The 22,892-nt window shown below is 33.0% G+C and overlaps 2 protein-coding genes across 6 annotated transcripts; one reads left to right on the forward strand and one right to left on the reverse strand.

The window, feature by feature from the left end:
- Positions 1–179: 179 nt before the first annotated feature.
- On the reverse strand, positions 180–8,992 carry Rubicon (run domain Beclin-1-interacting and cysteine-rich domain-containing protein rubicon). 4 transcript variants are annotated; one of them, XM_087415351.1, is made up of 11 exons: positions 8,614–8,992; positions 7,304–7,694; positions 7,123–7,218; positions 6,874–7,055; positions 6,165–6,316; positions 5,844–6,027; positions 3,805–5,387; positions 3,308–3,490; positions 3,045–3,227; positions 2,818–2,971; positions 180–2,559 (listed from the first exon to the last, which is right to left on the reverse strand). In XM_087415351.1, the coding sequence occupies exons 4-11, from the start codon at positions 7,051–7,053 to the stop codon at positions 2,359–2,361; spliced, it is 2,820 nt and encodes a 939-aa protein (XP_087271477.1). In that variant the 5' UTR covers positions 7,054–7,055; positions 7,123–7,218; positions 7,304–7,694; positions 8,614–8,992; the 3' UTR covers positions 180–2,358. The 4 variants fall into 4 exon arrangements, with proteins under 4 accessions (XP_087271477.1, XP_087271479.1, XP_087271478.1 ...); XM_087415353.1 differs by lacking the exon at positions 7,304–7,694 and having other exon boundaries at positions 8,783–8,992; XM_087415352.1 differs by lacking the exon at positions 7,304–7,694.
- Positions 8,993–10,446: 1,454 nt separating this feature from the next.
- On the forward strand, positions 10,447–22,613 carry Mtpalpha (monolysocardiolipin acyltransferase Mtpalpha). 2 transcript variants are annotated; one of them, XM_011066097.2, is made up of 11 exons: positions 10,462–10,924; positions 13,813–13,922; positions 14,013–14,285; positions 14,636–14,886; positions 15,011–15,394; positions 15,463–15,633; positions 15,707–15,929; positions 16,146–16,355; positions 16,558–16,753; positions 21,066–21,268; positions 21,345–22,613. In XM_011066097.2, exons 1-11 carry the CDS (start codon positions 10,849–10,851, stop codon positions 21,546–21,548), a joined length of 2,301 nt encoding a protein of 766 aa, XP_011064399.2. In that variant the 5' UTR covers positions 10,462–10,848; the 3' UTR covers positions 21,549–22,613. The 2 variants fall into 2 exon arrangements, with proteins under 2 accessions (XP_087271481.1, XP_011064399.2); XM_087415355.1 differs by lacking the exons at positions 21,066–21,268; positions 21,345–22,613 and adding an exon at positions 18,675–18,876 and having other exon boundaries at positions 10,447–10,924.
- Positions 22,614–22,892: the final 279 nt, after the last annotated feature.

The following is a 22,892-nucleotide window of genomic DNA, read 5'->3' on the forward strand; positions in this document are numbered from 1 at the left end:
TTATGCATTATTTTACCAGAACAAATATTACCAAGAAAATGGAATTTTATCTTTTATTATCAATTCGTTCTTAGTCAAATAAGACGATTATCGAAACTACCCTGTACACTTTAGAGATCGATATTTGCAATCAATCTCTATTCTAAAAGTAAATTGTAATTTTTTTCTATAAATCATAATTTGAATTTCATGACTTTATTTACATGTTTTACATTTCTTTATAAATGTTTTGTTAATAATAGTTATATCAAGAATTATAATAGAACTATATCGCGATAGAGAATGTAATAGAAATGTCAAAATTTCTTTCTGAAAATTATTTACTGTTATACATTGCGCGCTTTTTAAAGCTTTTCATAAATAAACAAATATACTTTAAATTCAGTAAAAATCAGGTACTTATTATTACTACTATTTAGTTTTTACATAAAAACTTTATATATATTATTTGTATTAATCGATAATATCTGCAACTTTAAAATTACTATTGACTTAAGAAGCTTATTGCCATTTACAAAGTAATTGCAAGAAAATAATACTTTTTGTTTATACTCGCTATGCTCTCGAATAAATATTGAAATCTCTCTAAATCTATCAGAATCTAAAAAGAACAACTACACGAATGTATAAATTAAGTTTTGGAAAATTCGTATGAGTTTCAACAAATGTCTTTATAAAGCGTTGCATAAGTTGTTAAAGTGATTGAAAGTAGATGACATTTATTGGGTCATTTAAAAAGTATCCGCGGTTTTTTCATTCAAAAATTGAACAAAAAACCGCGGATACTTTTTAAATGACCTAATATATATCATAAAAAGTAACATTTTAACATATAATTTAATAAATAATCTTACTGAGATTATATCTTTTATATATTAGCACCAACTAGACATTCTTCATTCTTCGAAGATGGTTATTTTTGAAGTTTGATTGAGAATCAGTTGTACGTGTTACTAAGCTGGTAATAAGTTGTGAAGACGGAGGATGAAAGGTACATTTTCGATATGTGCATTTTTCTACTATTGCAAACAACGGAAAAAACTTACAAAATCTATGGAAATTATGCTATATATTCCTTTATGTTCAGAAATAATTTACAAGATTTGAAGTGAGTAATTTTTACTTTAAAGACGCAAAGGGCAAAAGTAAAGACTGCTTCCAAATTACCGATATATATTAGCCAATTGAACAATTTAAATCGAAACACAAGCAACCATAACTGATGAATAAAACGAGTGTTATGTTTTACCAAAACAATTCTTGATTATCTGAAGAAAATTGCATGCGTTTGCAAACAGTAAAAAATTGTGTCAATGACTTCTTTGCTTTCAAATCAAACTCTTCCAAGACCGAATCCTACAGTTGCCTAATATAGGTTAAAGTAGTGCAAAACAAAATATTTTCTTGAATAAAATTTTCATTCAATATTATAAAATTGTTTCATTTGAATTAAAAACTCATACGAATTTCTCAGACAATCCAATAAACTATTTGAACAAAATTATTATATATATTTCTCTCTCTCTCTCTCTCTCTCTCTCTCTCTCTCTCTCTCTCTCTCTTTTATATAATTTTAGTATATTACTTTTTAAAAAGTTTACTTTCTCTGTAACAGTTTGTAAAGTATAGTGTATCTTTTTAATTTGCTTGATAAATTATGTTTATATTTTTCAATAAATCACCCGATATCTTTTAAGATTTTTCATAAATTGATGTCTCTGAATAATATATTCAGGGATGTCTAAAAATGTCTGTAGATGTCTGCATTATGCAGCTTATTCCAAAGAAAATCAAAATCCAACACGTATATATCACAACGCTTCAGTCTTCGCTAATGTACGTCTCGTTCACACATTCAATATTCTTTTCTCGAGACTGAGGCACAAGTAGTATTTTTAGTTGCATAAGTAGAGAATAGAGAACAAAAGAAAATCTGAACTTTTACTATGGAACTCTACTCCTATTATACGTTTTTACCTAATTTAATTTATAATTTAACATCCATCTTTAACTAGTTTTGCGGCCTACGTCGAATATGTCAGTTATAATTATATCGAATGAATTGACTTTTATATTAATATCTAAAAAATCGTCCAAATACTGCACTTGAGGTATTCAAGAAATTTTAATTAATGTCTTGAGTATGTTGATGTTAATATATTTTATAAATTACTAATATCCCAAATAATCAAAAGTCCAAAAAATACTTATAAAACTTAAATGTCTCTTAGGATGTTTTATTATCCGAAATAAGTCTTATAAGATATCTTCTGGACTCGAATCAACTCGAATGGCTTATCGTGCTTAATATACATATTCTATTCCGAATAGCGCGACAAAGTACGCCCTCGTCATTCGTCAGGGCTTCTCATCCCTTGAAATTCGTCTGGCATGCAGTCTCACGCATCGAGGACACTCGACCTTGTCAGAACCGTGTTTGCAATCGATGTGAAAGCAAGCGCCACATTTTTCACATCGTATTACTTTTGATAGATCCCACGGAAATATCACGTCCTTAGAACAACATAGTTCACAGACGAATCCTCTAGCTTGGCACAACTGAAAGAAAATACAGCAATTAAAATATTCGATATCTAAAGATGAACGATCGATGTAGAATAAAAAGAACTTCAAAATCTTTAAAAAAAATTCAAAATCTTATTCAACTTATTGAATGTAACGCACGTATTCTGCTGTTAAAAATATTAAGTAAAATTTAAAAGAATCCGATAAGCTTTTTTGCAATATTTATGTAGTTATTTGAAGAATTAAATCCTGAGTTAAGTTGAAGATTATTCAATCAATTAATCGCGATACCTCGCAATCTACAATATGAGCGCAACAAATTTGAACGAGCTCCTGCAGTCTGACGAACAGCACACCGAGCTTGACGTTTATTAAATCTTGAATCGAGTACACATGTGGATCGTTTATGATGTAATTTGATTCCTTCTTCAGCACATCTTGAAGGCTATAACATCATAAAAACGGATCATCAAACTGTCATGTTTATTTCATATTTTGCAAAAAAGATTGAGATTTACCTGGTCGCGAATCGGCACGCGAATAAGAAATCCTTCAAAAAAAATAACTTTGTGCGCAAAAGTCTCGTTTTGTCTAATTGCTTTATTCGTCTATATAGTAATGGATTTAAGTCGTTCACTTGGAACAACGGATCCGACATCATTTGATCCAGTAATCGATATGAGAAATTCGATACGGGATATCTGCCAAGCATCAAGAGACATTAAAGAAAGATCAAAATATTTTATTTATCTTTGCCGAACCATTTTTAAAGAAATCCTACCGGTTGAAATCCCATTTCGATAGAATTTTTCCTGGTATAAATGCCACTTGATTTGTATGACACCCCGTACAAAAGTATCGACCCAGATACTCGCAGTACCGAAATCGATTGGCATATTTCACAGCAACCTTCATACCGCAACCCGCACATCTATAATTCTGCTTGGCTATTAGCATCCGTCTTCTAAAAGAAAAATAATCAAAGCACTGACTAAGAAAAATTGTCAGGTGAAGTTCCTATGGAGGAGGAAGAATAAATATTTACATAGTAAAAGAAAGACGAGTAAATATCTACGCAATGAAATCCAATGTCGACATTATTGTTTATAAAACGCTTTAAAGATATTATTTGCAAAAATATTGATATTTATAATGATGCAACAATATTCTCATTGTTAGTGATGGGATGTCTAAGAATAAGAATAAAAAGGTATTAAAGCATGACACTAAAAAAAAAAATATATAATTACTATGCTATTTTTTTCTCTTTGCACTTACACCGGTGGTGGATGAGGCGTGAAAATAATCTGCGGGCGCGGCGGAGCCCATTCGATTGTCCCCCTCAGCGGGATAGTCCGCGCATCTTCAATCTCAATCTCGTCAGGACTAACCGGCCAGCTCTTCGGCATTGGCAATAAGCGTTGTGGTGCATCCTTCTCCGAAACCAACCATTGCAGCTCACTCGCCCTTGGCAGCTGCTTCTCACTGAAGCGACTAATAAGAGATAGAGCTACCCCCTCAGCGGACACGCTACTCTCGTTCACATTGGAATCCGTAAATCTTGCCGCACGTGATTCTGCGTCCGAGAACAATGACGCGGTTGACGCAGACGTACCGCCGTTCTTCAACCTCTGCTCGTCGTCCAATTCGGAGTCCTCCGTGGGCACGCTATCCGAGGAGTTACTCGAAGACGTGGACAACGGACTGACGCTCTGATCAGTGGTCGTGGTCGTGTCGGTCCTGCCATCGCTCAGCAAATCACCGCGACTCCAACGTCTACCTCGGCACTTCTCTTCCTGGCGCTGCCGACGTCGCAATCGAATTCGTTGTTTCAGCCGGTTGATCTCCTCGTCGCTCTCATCGTCGGCTACGTCATCCAGCAAACGCCGCTGCAATCGGTTGCACTTGACTTGCTCGATGGCGGCAATCATCGCCTCGCAAACGCTAAAATGCGCGTTTTCGCGGTCCAATTCGGCGTCATGAGCGCGTGAAAATCGTGCCGAAGACAGGAAGCTAGTCAAACTCTGACCTTCAGCTGGACGTGGGAAATAACCGGTCGCCATTGGCTGCACACTACTACCGCCGTCCTCCATAAAACTTTTCCGCGGCGTACGAATGTCTTTCTGACCTTCTATTTCCAAGCTCCAGGAACCCGTAAACTCGGGTGCTGAACCTACCAAGAAGGACGTCTTCTTGCGTGTCGTCCATTGGTGCAGCATCTTCGTATCCACCGATTCTGTGATTGTGATTGGCCGCGACTCCTCAACCATGTCCCTGACCTTTTCGTGTACACTTGAAGAAACCTCCGACTTTTCGGAAGCCTTTTTACTTTGACTATGTTTAGCTTTCGTTCGATTCCTCATTTTCCTGATAGGGGTTTTCGGTTTCGCTAGTTTGTCTATATTGGAATCAACAGGCTGTTTCGAATCCGAATAATTGACATTGATGATCTCTGCCAATTCAATGGTACGAGTTCGATTATTGCTATTGTTGCTATTGCTACTTTCTTGAATTGTCGGCGAGTTTGGGGCTGAACTTTCTATAATTGCGCCACTGTGGCTCTTGGCCAAAGCGGGCAAACTGTTCCACGTTTTCAGAGGTGCATCATCGACCTTGGAATCTCTTTGTGCATCATTGTCAGTAATAGCTTGTATGGATTTTGATATTTGATTTTCAGCGCTGTCCGTGTCGCATAAAACAGACTGTGAAATATTTAGTTTGTCCAATTGACATCTGCTGAGAACACTCATGCTCTTATCTCGCGCGAAAATGTGATTGACGCCAGAAAAATTTACCGGATATGAGGATGAGCGACGATGTCGCCTGGGGCTCGTTTTAGGAGATATCCATGTTGGTAAAAACTGCAAATTAAAATATAAAAATGAAAAAAATTATCTAATAAAACCCATAATGTATCGTCATATATTTAAATAAATATTTGAATGTAAATGTTTAAATTGTAAATGTTTGAATTCCAAAATCCTAAGAATTTTTATTTCAGTTTTTTAAAATCTCATGTGTGTGTAAAAATGCTAATTATCGGTACACAATTAGCTTGAACTGGAAATTTTATAAATTCAAATTTATAAATTCAAATATTATTAGCACGGAAAGCGCCTTGATCAAATATGACATTTTTCATTCATTTAATCTCGTCAGTTCATTTTTACTTAATATTGTTTAAAATTTAAATTTTTTTAAATTTGCATTTTAATGCAAAGAGATTAATCAAATGAAAATTAGTATAAAATAACTATACTGCATTTACGAAATGTGCATTGCACAAAATAAGAAAATAACTTTAAAATGGTACTTACTAAGCAAGGATCGATTTCTGCGAGCAATACAGGTTGATTTCTCTCAACTGCTCTTAGATACAAAAGCGTTGCCTCTGCCAAATTCTCTTGGCAAAGGAATGCCCATGGTTCCAAACAAGAAAGCAAATGTTCCTTATCTGATAGCAGCCACGATAATTTATGTGATAAGGAATGACCCTCTAAACTGTAAATTAGTATTCAGATTTTTTTAAAATACGGACTCATTCAAAAATATGGCATTATATATATATATATATATATATATATATATATATATTATATATATATAATTTATTATATATTTAATAAAGAGAAAAGTACCTTTTGTACAGCCACAACATATCCTTCTTGGATGTTATCCTAGCTGGTAAATTGCATAAATAATCCTCATTTTCTGACAATATTGGTGAGGTTGCTAAAGATGGTTGAAGCCAATTCAATCCTTGAATGAATATCCAACAATCCGGTTCACCCTTATAAAATTTGTTCACAATGTAAGATTTGTATATTCATATGAAAAATATTTTCACATATAGTAGAATTCTGTTTATGTGAACATGTCAAGGGATAAGGCATCCCGATAACCAAATGGTTCGAATAATAGAGCTCTCTCCTTTATCAAGAGACTCATTAGTTGTGATAATGTCCAGATAGCTACGTGTCTATATGTTAATATATAAAAAGTCAATATATAAAGAAAGTCAATATATAAGAATGCAGACAAATTTTATAATTCATTATATAAGCATCCTAAATTTTTTAGCATGTATAACAATTTGGCTCTCTACAATTTTCCATTGTTTTTCTCGATTATTTAAAAAAATCAGATGTAATAAAGCAAAATGATTTACGAATTCGGATTCAATAACCCAAAATCTATAAGAAACACCTACTTTGGTTCCAGTAAATTTTGAAAAAAGTTTTTTGTAGTCCACAGTATAAGTGTAACATATTATTATACATCATAATAATTAGAAATTCAGAGATATCTTCAATAAAAAAAACTTTGGGAGCGAGAAACTCAACTAACATTAGGATCAAATATGCGACAGCCATGCTTGAATATCTGTTCCATTACACTGTGCAGCCGATTCAGACCACCATAAACATTCCACACATTGGACATCCCATCGATCAGCAGACCCTCTACAGTAGATCGAAGACTGTGAAGAAGCTGCCATTGTTCCTTGTTGTGAGTATTCTCAGACATGCCTGCCGGCAACAAAACCATCAGTACTTTTCATTTATAAATACAATCTATCTTAAATTCTCTGCTTACCTCGTAATTGACTATGACAAAAAGGTAAGGACAAGCTTTACCACAAAAGTGATACAGCCTTCGATGTAAGATGATCCTTGCTCATGTTTATTTTCTCTGTCAAAGATACACAAGACTTTTTATAAATAAATTAATTCATCTTGATTGTGCAAGTATAAATAAACAGGAGCAGAATTATTACGCCGATTCAAGTAGACATTCACGCTTAAATGAGGAGCAAAAGTTGCTGTCACAACTTCTACCAGAGTTCACCGTCATTTATTAATAACCGAACGCGGATTACGCACTTTTACGCGATAACTGCCTGCCATAATCGACAACACGCGTGACGCGATAACCCAGCAATGAGCGGGTAACTCTCGCTTGCAATGGCTTACACTCGTATATGTAACTTGAGATTTGTTTTCTAGTTTTACTTGTTCCTAGTTTAAAAAGTGTACACTAAAACATTTTCTGTTCCCAAAGTCAGCGACTTGTTTTTTGTTCCAGTGCAACAGAACTCAATGCATGAGTTCACTGTATTGGCTGTACTACATGGTTTTCTGCGACTAAACTAGTGTACACTTTTGAAACTTAAAATGAGATAGATATACGTTTGATATTTGTTTAAAGCGAGAAAGAGAGTTCTAAAACAGTCTAGTGCAGGAACAGAAAACAGACCACTCTCTTTCTCGCTTTCGACAGATATCAACATGTATCTATCTCACTTGAAGTTCTAAAAATGAAACACTAGCTCAGCCACAGAAAACAGACCACAGAAAACAGACCTTGTATAAATAGTACGAGAATTGGTAATTATTTAGAAGATACTCTTCACCTTCAATTTCAGTGAAATTATGCTCATTCGGCGCGTTTTTGCATGAAACGAAAGAATCTGGCAGTAAAATGTTACGCCTAGTTCCGCGAACCGAGATAATAAGCGTTGAAATTGATGACTATTGAAGTTAGGAAATCTGTCAGCTGCGAAATATCGCGATGAAAGCATGTGCTGCGATCACATTTTCATGCTTTATGGCTACATGTACATAGGTTTTTTATTAATTTGCTTCTACAGCTAGATATATTAACGTTTGTTTATTAAGATTCAAATCGTCTTCCTTTCATCGTTTAGAGGTTTACAACTTTTCGCACATAGCAAGAACAGAACAGGTTTTCGTTTTGAATAAAAATGCAACGAATAAGCCTAATTTCATTAAAATCGGAGATGAAATAATGATTCTAAATAAATACAGACTAAAATACGTGTACGTAGCACTGCATTAAGTCGGTGTGACAGGTTTCCTAACCACAATGTCGTCAATTTTAACGCTTAATATCTCGGTTTGCGGGCTTAGGCATGACATTTTACTGCTAGATTCTTTCGTTTCATGCAAAAATGCGACAAATGAGCATAATTTTATTAAAATTGAAGGTGAAGGCGTTTTCTAAATAATAATCCGAGAATTTATAAGTAATAAGATAATAAATATATATAAATAATAGCAAGCCTACATATAAAAACATTTTGTGTCATCATTATCTTTAAGAATTTTTTATATTAAGAATTTTTTTTAATAGAATGCATTCATTTTCATCACACGAATCTAACACTTCCATGTAAACAATATGGGACGCCATTTTTATCTTGCACTAAAACGGTTTTCCTTGCCTGCATGCTTACACTCGTCAGTTCTGGATTGCACTAGTTCAATTCAGTTCAATTCTAGTGCAATTCTCGTGCAGGAACAGAAAACAAACCTTTGATGTTGGGTAATCGCAATGAGCTTGCGATAGCTTGCGATGAGCTATCATGTGATTCACAGAATCGCTGTTTACGCTTATAACTGTATATACAGGTATATAGATGGGCGATTCGATAACGAAACTCGCTACTGAATGGAGATCGCAGCAATACAGTCGATAATCGTGAGTGATCGATATCGTCAGTATCAGTTATAGATACTTTTCGAAATTTATTTCGGCAAAAATGATTACTGACAGTCGACAAGTTTTATGTTGGTAAGTACATTTAAAAAATACAATTTAACGACATTGTAAAAATTTAATTTTTTTTTAAATTGAACGAATATTAGAAAATATAATCAATTAAAAGATGGAACTAATTAAAATTCTATAAGAATTACGATTTAAGAATTTTTTAGATATGAGAATTAGATAAAAATTTAAATACTTGAAAACATAAATATAATCTATCAAGAAAATCTAATCAGATAAAAAAGTATAGTTATAAATAAACTCTCATTATACAGCGCACAGAATAATGAGATAAATATATTTGATAATAGAAAACAATTTTATTTAAAAATAGTATCAATTGCACATCGCAAATTGCATATTTTTCTCATTTCCATACAATTTTTTTTATCTATAACATAATAATTAATAATTAATTTTTAATTATTATTTTAGTGATTTTTCTAATAATATTTTATTTAATTTTCTATATAATATTATAATATAATATTATTATATATCATATTATATTGTATATGTATATATATATTATATTATATTATATTATATTTTAAACTTTTCAAAACAATTAAATATAATTTAATAACAATAAAGTGTTAAATATACATATTATGCATTTCGATTTCACATTGCAGCTAATTCTTAGCGTCAGTTACCTAAATATCTTCGCAGAAGGCTGACCTTAATGATATTCATAGCTCTTACATAATAGGGAACACATATGATATATACAACAAATATTCAAATTAGATCAAGGAGTAACAATTAAATCAATTCAAGTTAAATAAATCAGTTAAATACATTCTATATAGTGCAATTATACAATTTATAATTATCATTATGCCAATTACACTGTTATAGCATTTATTTGCAAATATTATAAAACGAAAACTATATTAATTCGATATTTATATTAATACAAGCTATATAAATGACGTTGGTCAATTAATAACTCAGGAACAAAGTCCGCGTGAGCCGAATAATTCATGCATTTGCATGAGGATATAAACGTGCGTTCAAGAATATCAAGATATTCGATCGATTATATTATCGATGAAAGAATCAGTTTAAAAAGGTTTCTTTCTTTTCATTAAAATTAATTAATAAATTTACTTAGAAGAATTCAAACAAATGTTTATGTAAAATTTAATATTCTTTTTTTCGCGTTGTAAAAATCTCTCATCATTATTTCTAAAATATATAAAAAGAATTTTTTACTTTATTTAAAAGAGAACAACTTGAATTTATTATTCTGTTCGCAGAGTCGAAGAAAACATTATACAGCATAATCAATTGCACTTAATCGAAACGCAGAATCACTGTCGCCAGAGATTGAGAGATCTTTTGGGGGTATAAAATGTTATAGAGAACTTTTAGGAGAAATACAAAGAAACATTCAAATTACGGCTAAAACATTGAGAAAATTGAATGAAGATAACCCGGATAATTTTCAAATAGGCATGACAACAGGATTAAAATTACAAGGGTCGCGATTCCTCGCTTATCAATCGATTCTATCTCGAACGTTCCCCCTCCTCTTGCTCTCCCCACTCTCAAAGTCACACTGTAGTGTACGTACATTACCACAAGCGACAGCGACGACAGCGTTCGCAGATAAGGCGATAAAGCACAACACGACTAAACACGATAGAGTGTCGTCGCACGCGGTGCCGTGCGTGACTCGTGGATTTTCTGGGATTTTCGTTTCTCTCGATGAGAGTGAGTGCCCGTCCGACCTGATCGATCGAAATTATGGCAACCTGCAGGCTGTTCGGCGTCCTGGCGCGCTGCTCCCGCGCCAACGCGAGTTCCGCTTTCAAATGCACAGGTGATTACGTGTCCACTCTGCGGTGGAAAGGAGTCGAAAGGAGTTTCGATCAACGCAATCTCGGGCAAGTTTTACTCGAGCCACGAGATAATTGCGTTCTTCTGAATCGACGTCCACGCCAAAATGTCATTTAGGAGTCACGTAAAACGCGAGAGAGAAAGAGATTGAGTACCTACAAAAGTAGGAAGGTTGAACAACAATCGGGCAACAATCCGAAGTAAACGGACGTTCGAGATTGCGAATGGCAATGGCGAATGATTTATATCGGCTCCAAGACGCGAATTATTCGTTAGGGAGCATCGTGAAGTTACGAAAGAGAATCAGAGTAACTGATTCAATTTTCTTCCTGATACTGAATATAGATGGATGTGTCAGACCGGTCTGGCAAGATACCGATAGGTGTGAATTCGACCTTTGTTCTCGTGATCGGAGAGAGAGAGAACTAACTGGCGATAAGGTCGAATAGCGCTAACTTTGGGTTGACGACTGGCACCGGCAACCGAAAGTTATGTTATTTTGAGGAATGTTTTACTATGTTTATCTTAAAACATGAAGACAGATATACAAACATATATTATGTGATTTCATGCTGCACTTTTGTACTTTGGACCGAAAAGTCCAAAGTACGAAAGTTTGAACTTGATTAAATTCGAATGAATTGTCCGAAATGATGTCCTAGAACTCAATTGTTTAAGTGAATAATTGAAAAAGGATTCCAACATAAATTATATTCATTGTAGAAATAACTAGCTTTTGTTTTCTTTTACATAATTTATATTATGTATCGCTTATCTTCATATCACACTGTTTCGTTTACTGTTTGAATTACAATTTGAATCAATATTCAAATAATGTTCTGAGAGACTCAATCACTAAATGATTAATTTTGCACCAAGTTGACAATCAACTGTATAAAGAGGAACTTACTATGTATAATAAGAATGTTTTCATTCAAGTTATAAAGATGATAAATTGACATTTTTTGTTTAGAAAAAAATCTTATCGATAATTTAATATTTAATCTGTATGTAATATTGAGGACATAACAGTATTAAATTATGGTTGCAACATATGATTATCTCTATTAACATTGTTTAACAAAAGACTCCCAGAGATTTGAACACTTGTTTATTTACTATTTGAATTTATATTCGTTAGAATCTTATATAATTGTTTTAATTGTTAATGTTTTTTTTGTAAGACTACATAAATTTTTAATGTTCTATATACATTTACAGAATTCACATTCAATTCAAATACTCCAAACTTAAGGATATTTGTATTTTATGAGAACATTCATAGAATATTTTGTGCTATTTATTTTGATAAGTGAATTATGAAAATATAGCACAATAATGACATTATGAATTAATGACAATTTTTCAATAATTGTACTAAGAGGATTCGTCATAATGCTATGGTTTTGTCAAAATTTCTAAATAATATTTATCAAAAAAGAGACAAATCCAATTTGAGATGTAAATATTTGATAACTCATTTCCTTTTGAAAATATAATTAATGTGACGTTGATAACATATTAAAAAAAACAAATAAGAACATGTTATTCGATTATTTTCAAACGTTCGACGAATATTTCTGAAAAATCGATTAATATGCATTCTGAAAGCCATTTGACTTTACAATTTTAAATTAATTATGTTGAATGTATAAAACTTCATGGAATATTTCTACATTATAATTTATGAATAATTACGCATTTTTATAAGTATTTATGTTTCTAATATTATACAATTAAAAAATTTTTCTTAATTATTCGACGATCTCTTTCTGTAGCAAATATGATTCGCCATATCATTAAGATGATTCGCTATATCGCTATTATTTTGCTGAAATATTATGTCGAAATTAATTGCGCTCGCTTTTTAATATTAAAAAAAAATTAGATTTTCTACATTTGTTTTTGTAAATATACCCGTATAATTGCAGATTACTAAGTTTTATGTATCAAGATCGTGTAATTTTATAAACATTGACCTAATGTCGGAGTAGAAGTTAGATTCAAACGATTAACGTTTACATACCAGTATTTTAATATTCGAATCGAAAAATTTTGTCTTCGAAAAATTCCAAGATTATTTTCTACACTTCACATACAAACACAGATAAAAGTGTAGATAATGGAAATTAAATGATTTGTTTTCCTTACCCTTTGAAATAAAAGTAATATTGATTTAAAGACTAAATAGCCAAAAATATAAAAAATATAATTAAAAGAAAATATTTATAATAAACATGTGCAAAAAATATATTAGGTGTTGGAATTAATTCGTAGCGTTTTACAAGTGATGGGAAGTACTTTCATTAATGTATTTTTTAATGCTCATGTGAAATAAATAACATTCTTTCATTAAAAAACGCTACGAATTAATTCCAACACCTAATATATCAAACTGTTATTGGAACCAGCAGTTGATCAGATTACATGTATAAATAAATTTCCAGATTAAAATTTTTTTAAGTTATCATGAATGAAATGAATTGTCCAACATTGGTAAATCTATATTCAACGTTTTGATTAATTAAAACATAATAAATATAATGAGATATACATGCCTATGCGTTTATGTAGTTTTATGTAGATATTTGTTTTTATAGATATTCAAATAATGACTGCAGGTAATACAATTATGTATGAGACTTTATCACAACATAAATAATATAAATTATATATCTCAAAATAAAAAAATTAGAGGAATATAGTTTATGATAAACATCACAAAAATTATTACTATTTTAAGTTATTATTTTAAAGTTAAAAAAAGTTTATTAGATGAAATTCTCTCTTTTATTATAATGAAATTATCTTACATCTTATTTAATTTCTTTATATTATATTTAATTACTTATTTCTCATATTTTTACATAGGTTTGCAACAATCAACGAGAACACTAGCAACTGAAGCAAATAAGAAATATTTTAAATACAAAACCGTTGGCGATGTAGCAGTTATCACCATAGATTCACCAAATGCCAAAGTAATATACAATAATTTGCAGTAGTATACAATTTTGATGCATTAAATATGATGCTAACACAGATCTCTATTTTATTTATTGTTAATATAGGTAAATACCTTAAATAAGGAACTAATGGTGGAGATAGCAGAATTACTGAATGAAATTCAATCGAATACTCTTGTAAATTCAGCGGTGTTAATTAGTGGAAAACCAGATAATTTCATAGTTGGTGCAGACATTACTTGGTTACAAACTATTCCGGATGCAGAAGCTGGTTACCAGATAGCGAAAGAGGGTCACAGAATTCTGGATCTAATAGTGAATAGTAAAAAGCCAATTGTCGCTGCTATTCACGGTCCGTGCCTTGGTGGAGGATTAGAGGTAACTTATTTTTAAAAAGAAATTACAACATAAATAATATCAATTCTTTTCGCTCGTATAACAACAAAATTAATAATTAGTAAATCCAGGTTTTCAGTCGCAGAAATAACATAATTTTTACAACATTATATATTTCTGATGAGGACTAAGTCGAAACGTACCGTTGAAACTTATCGTCAGAAAATTATAATTTGTTAATAATAAATATTATTTGTTATACCTAACTATAGTTCGTTTAATGTATTGATCTGGGTTTACTAGTCAATAATTTTGAAATTAAAGGTGTTTAGCTAAAATTAGAAAATAAAAAAATCGAGATAAAATTATTAATTACATTGATTATTTTACAGGTCGCATTAGCGTGTCATTATAGACTAGCCGTTAATGACAAGCGAACTAAATTAGGATTACCGGAAGTAATGATCGGACTCCTTCCTGGCGGCGGTGGTACTCAGCGCCTACCTCAACTAATTTCCCTTCCTACTGCTTTGGATGCATTACTCACCGGTAAAAATATTCAACCAGACAAAGCGAAGAAACTTGGCCTAATAGATATCGTTGTAAATCGCCTTGGACCGGGAATCCAGTCGCCCGAAGAAAAGTAAATATATATTTAACTACCACCATAATATCTATTTCTCTAAAAAAAAAAAGTTTCAATGATGCTGTGCACCAAAATTATTTAAATTATATTGCGCATTTAAAAATCAAATTTAATTCTTCAGTACGATGAGATATCTAGAAGAAACCGCAGTGAAAACCGCGCAGGATCTCGCAAACGGAAGATTGAAAATTGAACGCGGTCCGAAATCTCTTATAGACAAGATAACGCAACAGATTCTATCCATCAACTTTGTCAAGGATCAGGTGTTTAAGAAAGCGAAGGAGCAAGTGATGAAAATGACGAATGGTTTGTATCCAGCTCCGCTTAAAATTCTAGAAGTAGTGAGGGTCGGTCTGGATAAGGGTCCTTCTGCCGGATTTGATGCTGAGGCCAAGGGATTTGGTCAGCTAGCAGTTACTTCGGAGTGTAAAGGTCTTACCAGTTTGTTCTTTGGCCAGACAGCATGCAAGAAAAATCGTTTTGGGCCGCCTAAGAGTGCAGTCAAGTATGTTTTTTAGTAACTCAAACATAACTAATTGTCGATATTAATCTATTGCTATTTAATTTGTACAGAAAAATTGCTGTAATTGGAGCTGGTTTAATGGGCGCAGGTATCGTCCAGGTCACTATCGACAAAGGCTTCAATGTCGTTATGAAGGATACCAACGATGCTGGATTATATCGCGGCATAAATCAGATTCAAAAGGGCCTGGATAACGCTGTGAAGCGTAAACGAATCCTTAAGTTTGCATCTCTTTCATAAAAAAGAAACTGTACATTAAAAAACTGATTGTTTTAACGGAAATTTTTTACATAGTATCGAAAAGGACAAATATTTGTCCCATCTCGACGCGACGTTAAATTACAACTCCTTCAAGGATACAGACGTAGTAATTGAAGCCGTTTTCGAGGACATCGCTATCAAGCACAGAGTCCTGAAGGAAATCGAAGCAGTGGTGCCGAATCATTGTGTCATCGCGACCAACACATCCGCTATTCCTATCACAAAAATTGCTGCTGGTAGCAGCCGTCCTGACAAAGTAAAATCTATAATAAATGTGTAATTCTAAGCTATAATGGCGTTTAATAAATATTATTATTATTATATAAAATATTTAATTTTTGAAATTAAATTATAATCAAGAAGAATATATGTGATTAATTAAATGCCATTTAATTTTGTATAGCAATTTATTATAATAGTAGTATTTATAAATATATATGGATGATGAGCTACAAGGCATATTTTTTTACAGGTGATTGGAATGCACTATTTCTCTCCCGTCGACAAAATGCAGTTGTTAGAAATTATAACACACAAAGGAACATCGGAAGAGACAATTAAGACTGCTATAGATATTGGTTTGAAACAAGGTAAGACCGTCATCACAGTCGGTGATTGTCCTGGATTTTATACTTCAAGAATACTTTCTTGTATGATGACAGAAGCAATTAGGCTAATGCAGGTAAGAGTTATTAGAGTAATTAACTTTTACAGAAATTATGAAATACACAATATTTCTCTTAAGCATCTAAATATTTAAAGAATTGATTATATTATAATTATTAGAACGATTGATCTTATTCTACAATAATGTCACAGTCATGTTGGTATTCATCGTTCCAATACAAATTACTAATATAAACGTAATATAATCTATTCAATAGGAAGGTGTAGATCCAGTGCAGTTAGACAAATTAACAAAGAAATTCGGCTTCCCTGTCGGCTCAGCCACTTTGTCCGACGAAGTTGGCATCGATGTAGGTTCTCACATCGGTGCCGACCTCTTGAAGGCTTATGGTGAACGCTTTAAGGGAGGAGACACAAATATTCTCGCCGATATGGTCAAAGCTGGATTCCTCGGTAAGATTTTTGTCGTAGCATAGATAATAAAAAAGAAATAAATACGAGGGCAAATCAATAAGTTCTTAGAAAATCTGTCAAAGGGCACTGGCAGTGTCGTGTTGTGGGAATAAGTGACTCGATTGATGAGTGAAATTCTCAAGACAAGCTCACGCTTGTCGTGTGATGTGATATGAGATGTAATGATCGACACTTTTCTTGTACTAATAATGATGAATTTTATTACTCGAGCTCAAAGGAATATGACCGTACAGGACGAGCGCCATAATCTATTTAATGTCTTATTTTTTCTCTGACGCTGCTTGTAGGCAACTCGCAACCTACAAAATCCCTAGGCTTTCTACTCGCTGCGCTAGTGAGGTATTGAGAACGTAGTTCCCTACAGTGTCACATTACTTTTTGACAAGTAGCATCTTTCAGCTAATTACTGTCAAATTTTGAGCGGAATTCATCGCGTTTCATTTCTGTAGACGATTAAAGCGAACAACCTTTGTTTTTTTTTGCAAAATGGAAAAAAACGAGTTTCGTGCAGTGATCAAACATCTACATATGAAAGATTTAACGCCGAAAGAAATCAAAGCCGAGTTGGATAATGTTCATAGCACATCTGCACCAGCGTTTGCGATTGTATACAATTGGGTGAATGAATTTAAACGTGGTTGTACATCCACATGATGCACCTCGTTCGGGACGTCCAATTGAGGCTGCTACGCCAGAAATCATCGATAAAGTCCACGATATTGTTTTGATTGATCGACGAGTGAAAGTGCGCGAGTTTGTTGAGGCATACCACAGTGATTTCAATTTTGCACGAACAATTGGGTATGAAAAAGCTATCGGCAAGATGAGTGCCGCATTTGCTCATTGTGGACCATAAGCGTGACCGTGTGACGATTTCAAAACAATGTTTGGAGATGTTTCAACGTAATCCAGATGAATTTCTGCGTCGATTAATTACTGTGGACGAAACATGGATCCATTACTTCACACCCGACGAAGGAACAGTCAAAACAATGGACTTCACCGAGCGAGCTCCGAAGAAGGCGAAGACCGTGAAATCGGCCGGAAAGATGATGGTCACAGGGATGCACGCGGTATAATTCATATAGATTATCTTCCGTCGAAGCAAACGATCAATGGCGATTACTATGGCAGCCTTATTGGAGCGTTTCAACAACATTTTAAAGAAAAAATGTTCCCATTTGGCGAAGAAGAAAGTCTCTTCCATCAAGACAATGCACGGATTCACACATACCCGGCACCAATGGTCAAATTCAACGAATTCCACTACGAATTGTTTCCCCATCCAGCATATTCGCCAGATTTAGCCCCCTGCGACTATTTCCTGTTTCCAAACTTGAAGAAATGGTTTGGAGGAAAGAGATTCATCAGAGAGCAACGACTCATCGCCGAAACAGAGGCTTATTTTAAGGGTTGGACAAATCATATTATTTGGACGAAAAAGTTGAAGAATCGTTGGATCAAGTGTATCGAGCTGAAAGGAGACTACTTGAGAAATAAAAATGAATCGAAAAAAATGTGTTTTACTATGTTTTTCTAAAAATTTATTGGCTTGCCCTCGTATTATAATAGAAACGAATGGAGAATTGAATCTAGGGAAGTAATGGGAATGAAAGTTTCGAAAAAGATTTAATGAATAGAGAAAAGGATTTACAGAGGCAATGGGAAAAGGAAAGAATAGGTCAAGGTATAATAAAAGATATAAAGAAATAAATATGGAAAATAGAGTACCAAATTATTTGAGGGTGGAGAATATGGAAGGGAAAAGATGAAATGAGATAAGAGCGTTATTTAAATTAAGATGCGATAATTTAGAAAAGAAGAATAAATATTGGCTAGAAATAGAGGAGGGAGAATGTCTTTTCTGTGGTGAAAGCGAGGATAACCTCTTATGTTAAAGAATACGAGGGGACAAGAGGTAGTTTTGAAGAGTTAGGGAAGGATAAGGACGAGATTGTAAGGAATTTATGGAGAGAAGATTTGAGTGAATTTAAAAAAACGCTAATAAAATATGGAAGGATAGAGAAAAGGAAATAATAAAAAGAAAAGAAAAGAAAAGAGAAAGGAAGGAAAAAATATAGAGACTACTGTAAAAATAAGGATAATGTAATGACAAGGAATATTTTGTATTTTATAAGACAACAAGGCTGTGAGTATAAGATAAGATTGTAGTATAATACAGTCAGCTATAGGTAATTTATTATCTATTAGGTATATAAATAAGTTTTAAAGCGTTTTTAATGAAATTTAATATTTATTTATTTAGAAACGAAAATACACTTAATTCATCAAAATAATCTCTATCATTATCTATGACCTTTAGCCATCTTTCGGGCAGCTTGCGAATTCCAGAAGCGAAGAAGGTTTCGTCTTTCGATGCGATAAAATTATCCACCATTTTCGCACTTCTTCAAATGCTCGAAAGTGTACACCGGACAAGGCGTTTTGCATTGACCGGAATAAATGATAATCAGAAGGGGCTATGTCTGGGCTATACGCCGGATGCGGCAGAACTTTCCAACCAAGAATTAGCAACGTTTCCTTTACAGGTTTACCAACATGAGGTCTAGCGTTGTCATGAAGCAATTTCACAGGTTTTCCTTTGCCAGTAAATGGACGATTTCTTGATTTAAACGGATCAATTGTTGACTGTAGCGATCACTGTTAACCGTTTCATTCGGATGGAGCAGTTCATAATATAGCACACCCTTCATGTCCCACCAGATGCATAGCATAACTTTGCTGCTGTGGATGTTGCGTTTGGCGTTGATGTAGTGGGTTGTCCTGGATCCACATAATGTTTTCTCTTTTTAGGATTATCGTAAAAAGTCCACTTTTCATCACCAGTCATGATTTTCCACAAGAAAGATTTTCTATGTTGTTTATTGTACAGATTCAAACACTTCTCAAGACGATTATTTTTGTTTTTTTCACTTAATGCATGCGGCACCCACTTTCCTTCCTTCAGAATCTTTCCCATCTACCGTAAACGAATTGAAATATCTTGTTGAGTTACTCCAAGTTGCTGTACAAGTTCGTTTTGTGTTTGACATGAGTTTTGATCGAGTAATGCTTGCAATTCATTGTTTGTAATCTTCTAAGGAGCACCATTACGTTCTCTATCGCTAACATCAAAATCATCCTCTTTAAATCGCCTAAATCAAAACTCACACGTACTTTTGGATACAACATTGACTCCAAGAACAAATTGATTTACATGTTTTAGCAGCGCTTTTTCCTTGATGAAATTCATATCGAATGCAGTGTCGAATAAATTGCTTGTCGCTCACCATTTTAAAATCATTTAATTTTGAGATTCCAATTTTGTGAAGTCAATTATGTTTTTTAATAGTACACATTAAGCGCCACAACATATCAAAAGAGCGCGAAAATATTTGAATTCTAAGTTTAAATTATACGTTACACAAAAAACACTTTAAAACTTATTGGTACACCTATTTATAAGTTAAGGAAATGCATCGTAATGAGATCAATAGAAAATAAAAAGGATAGGAACGTGCAGTTAAAGAATATAAGGGAAGATAGAGAAGTAAGTACGGATAAAGAAATGATATGTAGAAATAAAGAGAAATAAGAAATGAGATATGGACATAAATAATAGACTGTGACAGAGATTATGTATAGGTAAAAGAGAATGTAATAATAGTTTAGGTTTGTAAGATAAATGTGGGAGAGGAATGTAAGTGTGAATGAGTTAAGTATTTCTGTAAATCAAGTCCCCTTCGTAACATTTTTTAACAACAGAATTTATAGGACAATCATAGAATTATGTTTATGAGAGACCTTTCACGAATTAAATTATATGGAATTGCATGTAAAAATCATACTTTTAATTTTTAAGAGAATCCCCATAATTTCGAGATTTTAATCAACTTTAACTTATTCGGAAAACAGGTTTGTTCGCGTCGCATGCTCCATAACATGCTCCTACTTGCTTCTCTCTATATAACTCCTACTCGCTCCAACGCCATGATCGCGTACAAACATCTGGGCCCTAATCACGTTGCCTGGTCAGTTCCTAATTAGTAGAGAAAGACTAAAGCATACCTTATCACTTCCTGATCAGGCCCAAATGAGAAATTCCCAACTAGAGTCTATATTCCCTGATCAGAATCATTTGATACGTGGCGCTACATATAGAGCATTTTAGAACCCTATTAAGGCACCGCATCCGTACCTGATCTGAAATATAGCAAGCCATACGTGAGCCCTACGAAAATTTCTACTCGGGTAGATTTTAGGAAAATGTATTTTATTTTTTTAATTTTAGGACGCAAATCCGGCAAAGGTATATTTATATACGAAACTGGCTCCAAAAACAGAGATGTAAATCCTGGTGCAGTAGATATTCTAAGAAAATATAAACTCGAACCTAAAGGTAGTACGTCTGACGAGGATCGTCAGATGAGGCTGGTCTCACGATTCATCAACGAAGCTGTATTGTGTTTGGAAGAAAATATTTTAGCTAATCCCGTAAGTTAATGTACTTCATCCTCATTGATTATATTTTTTTGCTCTTTGCATTATTTAATAATTATTTATATTTCAGTTGGAGGGCGATGTGGGAGCTGTGTTCGGCCTGGGCTTCCCACCATTCTCGGGTGGTCCATTCCGTTGGGTAGATGCATATGGTGCCCATCGACTCGTTAAGAAGATGGAAGAATTCCAAAGTCACTACGGCGACTCTTTCAAACCGTGCCAATTATTACGTGATATGGCAACTGATTCTAAGCGAAAATTCTATCCAAAGTAAAAGTTCGATATAAATTCATTATCGGCATGTCTTCATATTGATCAGTGTTCATCCGAGAACTGTATTATATTTGTTTGCTTGAGGCTTAGAAAAAGAAAGCAAACACCTCGAAATAGGTGCAAAGATTAAACTTATGTGTTAGCCTGCAACTCAGATTAGAGTTTGTATTTGTTACATCTCGAGTGTATTAATTTGTTGAAAGACTACTTCGTGCTCCTAATTGAAAGAATGTTTATCATCTTTATTCATTAAAAAGATATTTTTTTAGCCATTGTAATAGTATAAACATAAACAATTTACAAGCGAATTTATATGTATATCATAGGACTACATACTACATTTTTGTAAATTATTTTGCGAGTCATATTTGGCTTAGTTCTATCAGAGCGTGAATCTTTTTTAGCCGCGAATAATTTTAACTCTGGTGGAAATGTACATATATTTTTTAATGAATTATTTTCTAACAAAATATTAAACATCAGATAACATCGAAATTATAAAATCAGTCGAACAGTTCAAGTCTGTTTATTAAATTTTAAAACAGATATAAAGATCTAAATAAGAAGTTTTCAAGAATACTTGAAATTTTCATTGGAATTTACACTCTTTCATGTGTAAAGTTCTAAAGTTAATAATATATCAATTTCTTAATAATATGTTATTTCTTATTAATATTTTCGTAAGGAAAAAATTCATTATTGGAATAAAAAAAGAAAATATTAATAGGAATGCAGCTTCAGCATAATTTTATTCATGCGAGATACGATACGACGTGATTCCACGTGCAAGTCAAATGGGAGGAGCTATGCGTGACATACATAATGCTTTGAAATCACTTCTAGAGTATCATATATTTTTGGATTTGGTATTTACATATTCCACGCCCAACAACTCCCTGCGAACACATTGTAGATAGACTCGTGCATTTATTAATTTCGAGAATTTTATATGCAGCAAATATTTGATACCTTTATAAATGCCTTTACAAATTGTTGATTAGACGAAGCCACAACAATTGTATATCTATTTTTGCAAATTAGAAATAAAGAGTTTATATATTTTAAATGTACTGAGAGTTTCTAAGAATCTAAATGTTTTTCTTTATTATTTTTTAATAGACTACATTGTCTATATTATTATGTGAAGAATAAAAAGAGTTTACATTCTTTAATAATCCTCCTAAATATAATTATGATTCGTAATTATATATGATTTATCTTCAAAATTTCATCTATTAATTCACAATTTTGAAATGTTTTAATCTAACTATGTGATTATGAAGCAAAAAATTTCATTTTTTTGTACGTGATGATCCATTAATTGCTCTGATTTTATTTTTAAAAA

Source organism: Acromyrmex echinatior, chromosome 17 (genome assembly GCF_024713525.1).
Source record: "Acromyrmex echinatior isolate Ae372 chromosome 17, ASM2471352v2, whole genome shotgun sequence".
NCBI classification, from domain to species: Eukaryota; Metazoa; Arthropoda; class Insecta; order Hymenoptera; family Formicidae; genus Acromyrmex; species Acromyrmex echinatior.

What these genes read in the sequence shown, in the direction of transcription:
- Rubicon (XM_087415353.1), bottom strand. Translation starts at nt 7,053, where the DNA reads ATGTCTGAGAATACTCACAACAAGGAACAATGGCAGCTTCTTCACAGT. An exon ending in TCGAAATGGGATTTCAACCG is followed by an intron (nt 3,228 to 3,307) that starts GTAGGATTTCTT and finishes GATGCTTGGCAG; the next exon opens with ATATCCCGTATCGAATTTCT. An exon ending in GCGTGCCGATTCGCGACCAG is followed by an intron (nt 2,972 to 3,044) that starts GTAAATCTCAAT and finishes ATGATGTTATAG; the next exon opens with CCTTCAAGATGTGCTGAAGA.
- Mtpalpha (XM_011066097.2), top strand. Translation starts at nt 10,849, where the DNA reads ATGGCAACCTGCAGGCTGTTCGGCGTCCTGGCGCGCTGCTCCCGCGCC. An exon ending in GCCTTGGTGGAGGATTAGAG is followed by an intron (nt 14,286 to 14,635) that starts GTAACTTATTTT and finishes ATTATTTTACAG; the next exon opens with GTCGCATTAGCGTGTCATTA. An exon ending in AAGCAATTAGGCTAATGCAG is followed by an intron (nt 16,356 to 16,557) that starts GTAAGAGTTATT and finishes TCTATTCAATAG; the next exon opens with GAAGGTGTAGATCCAGTGCA.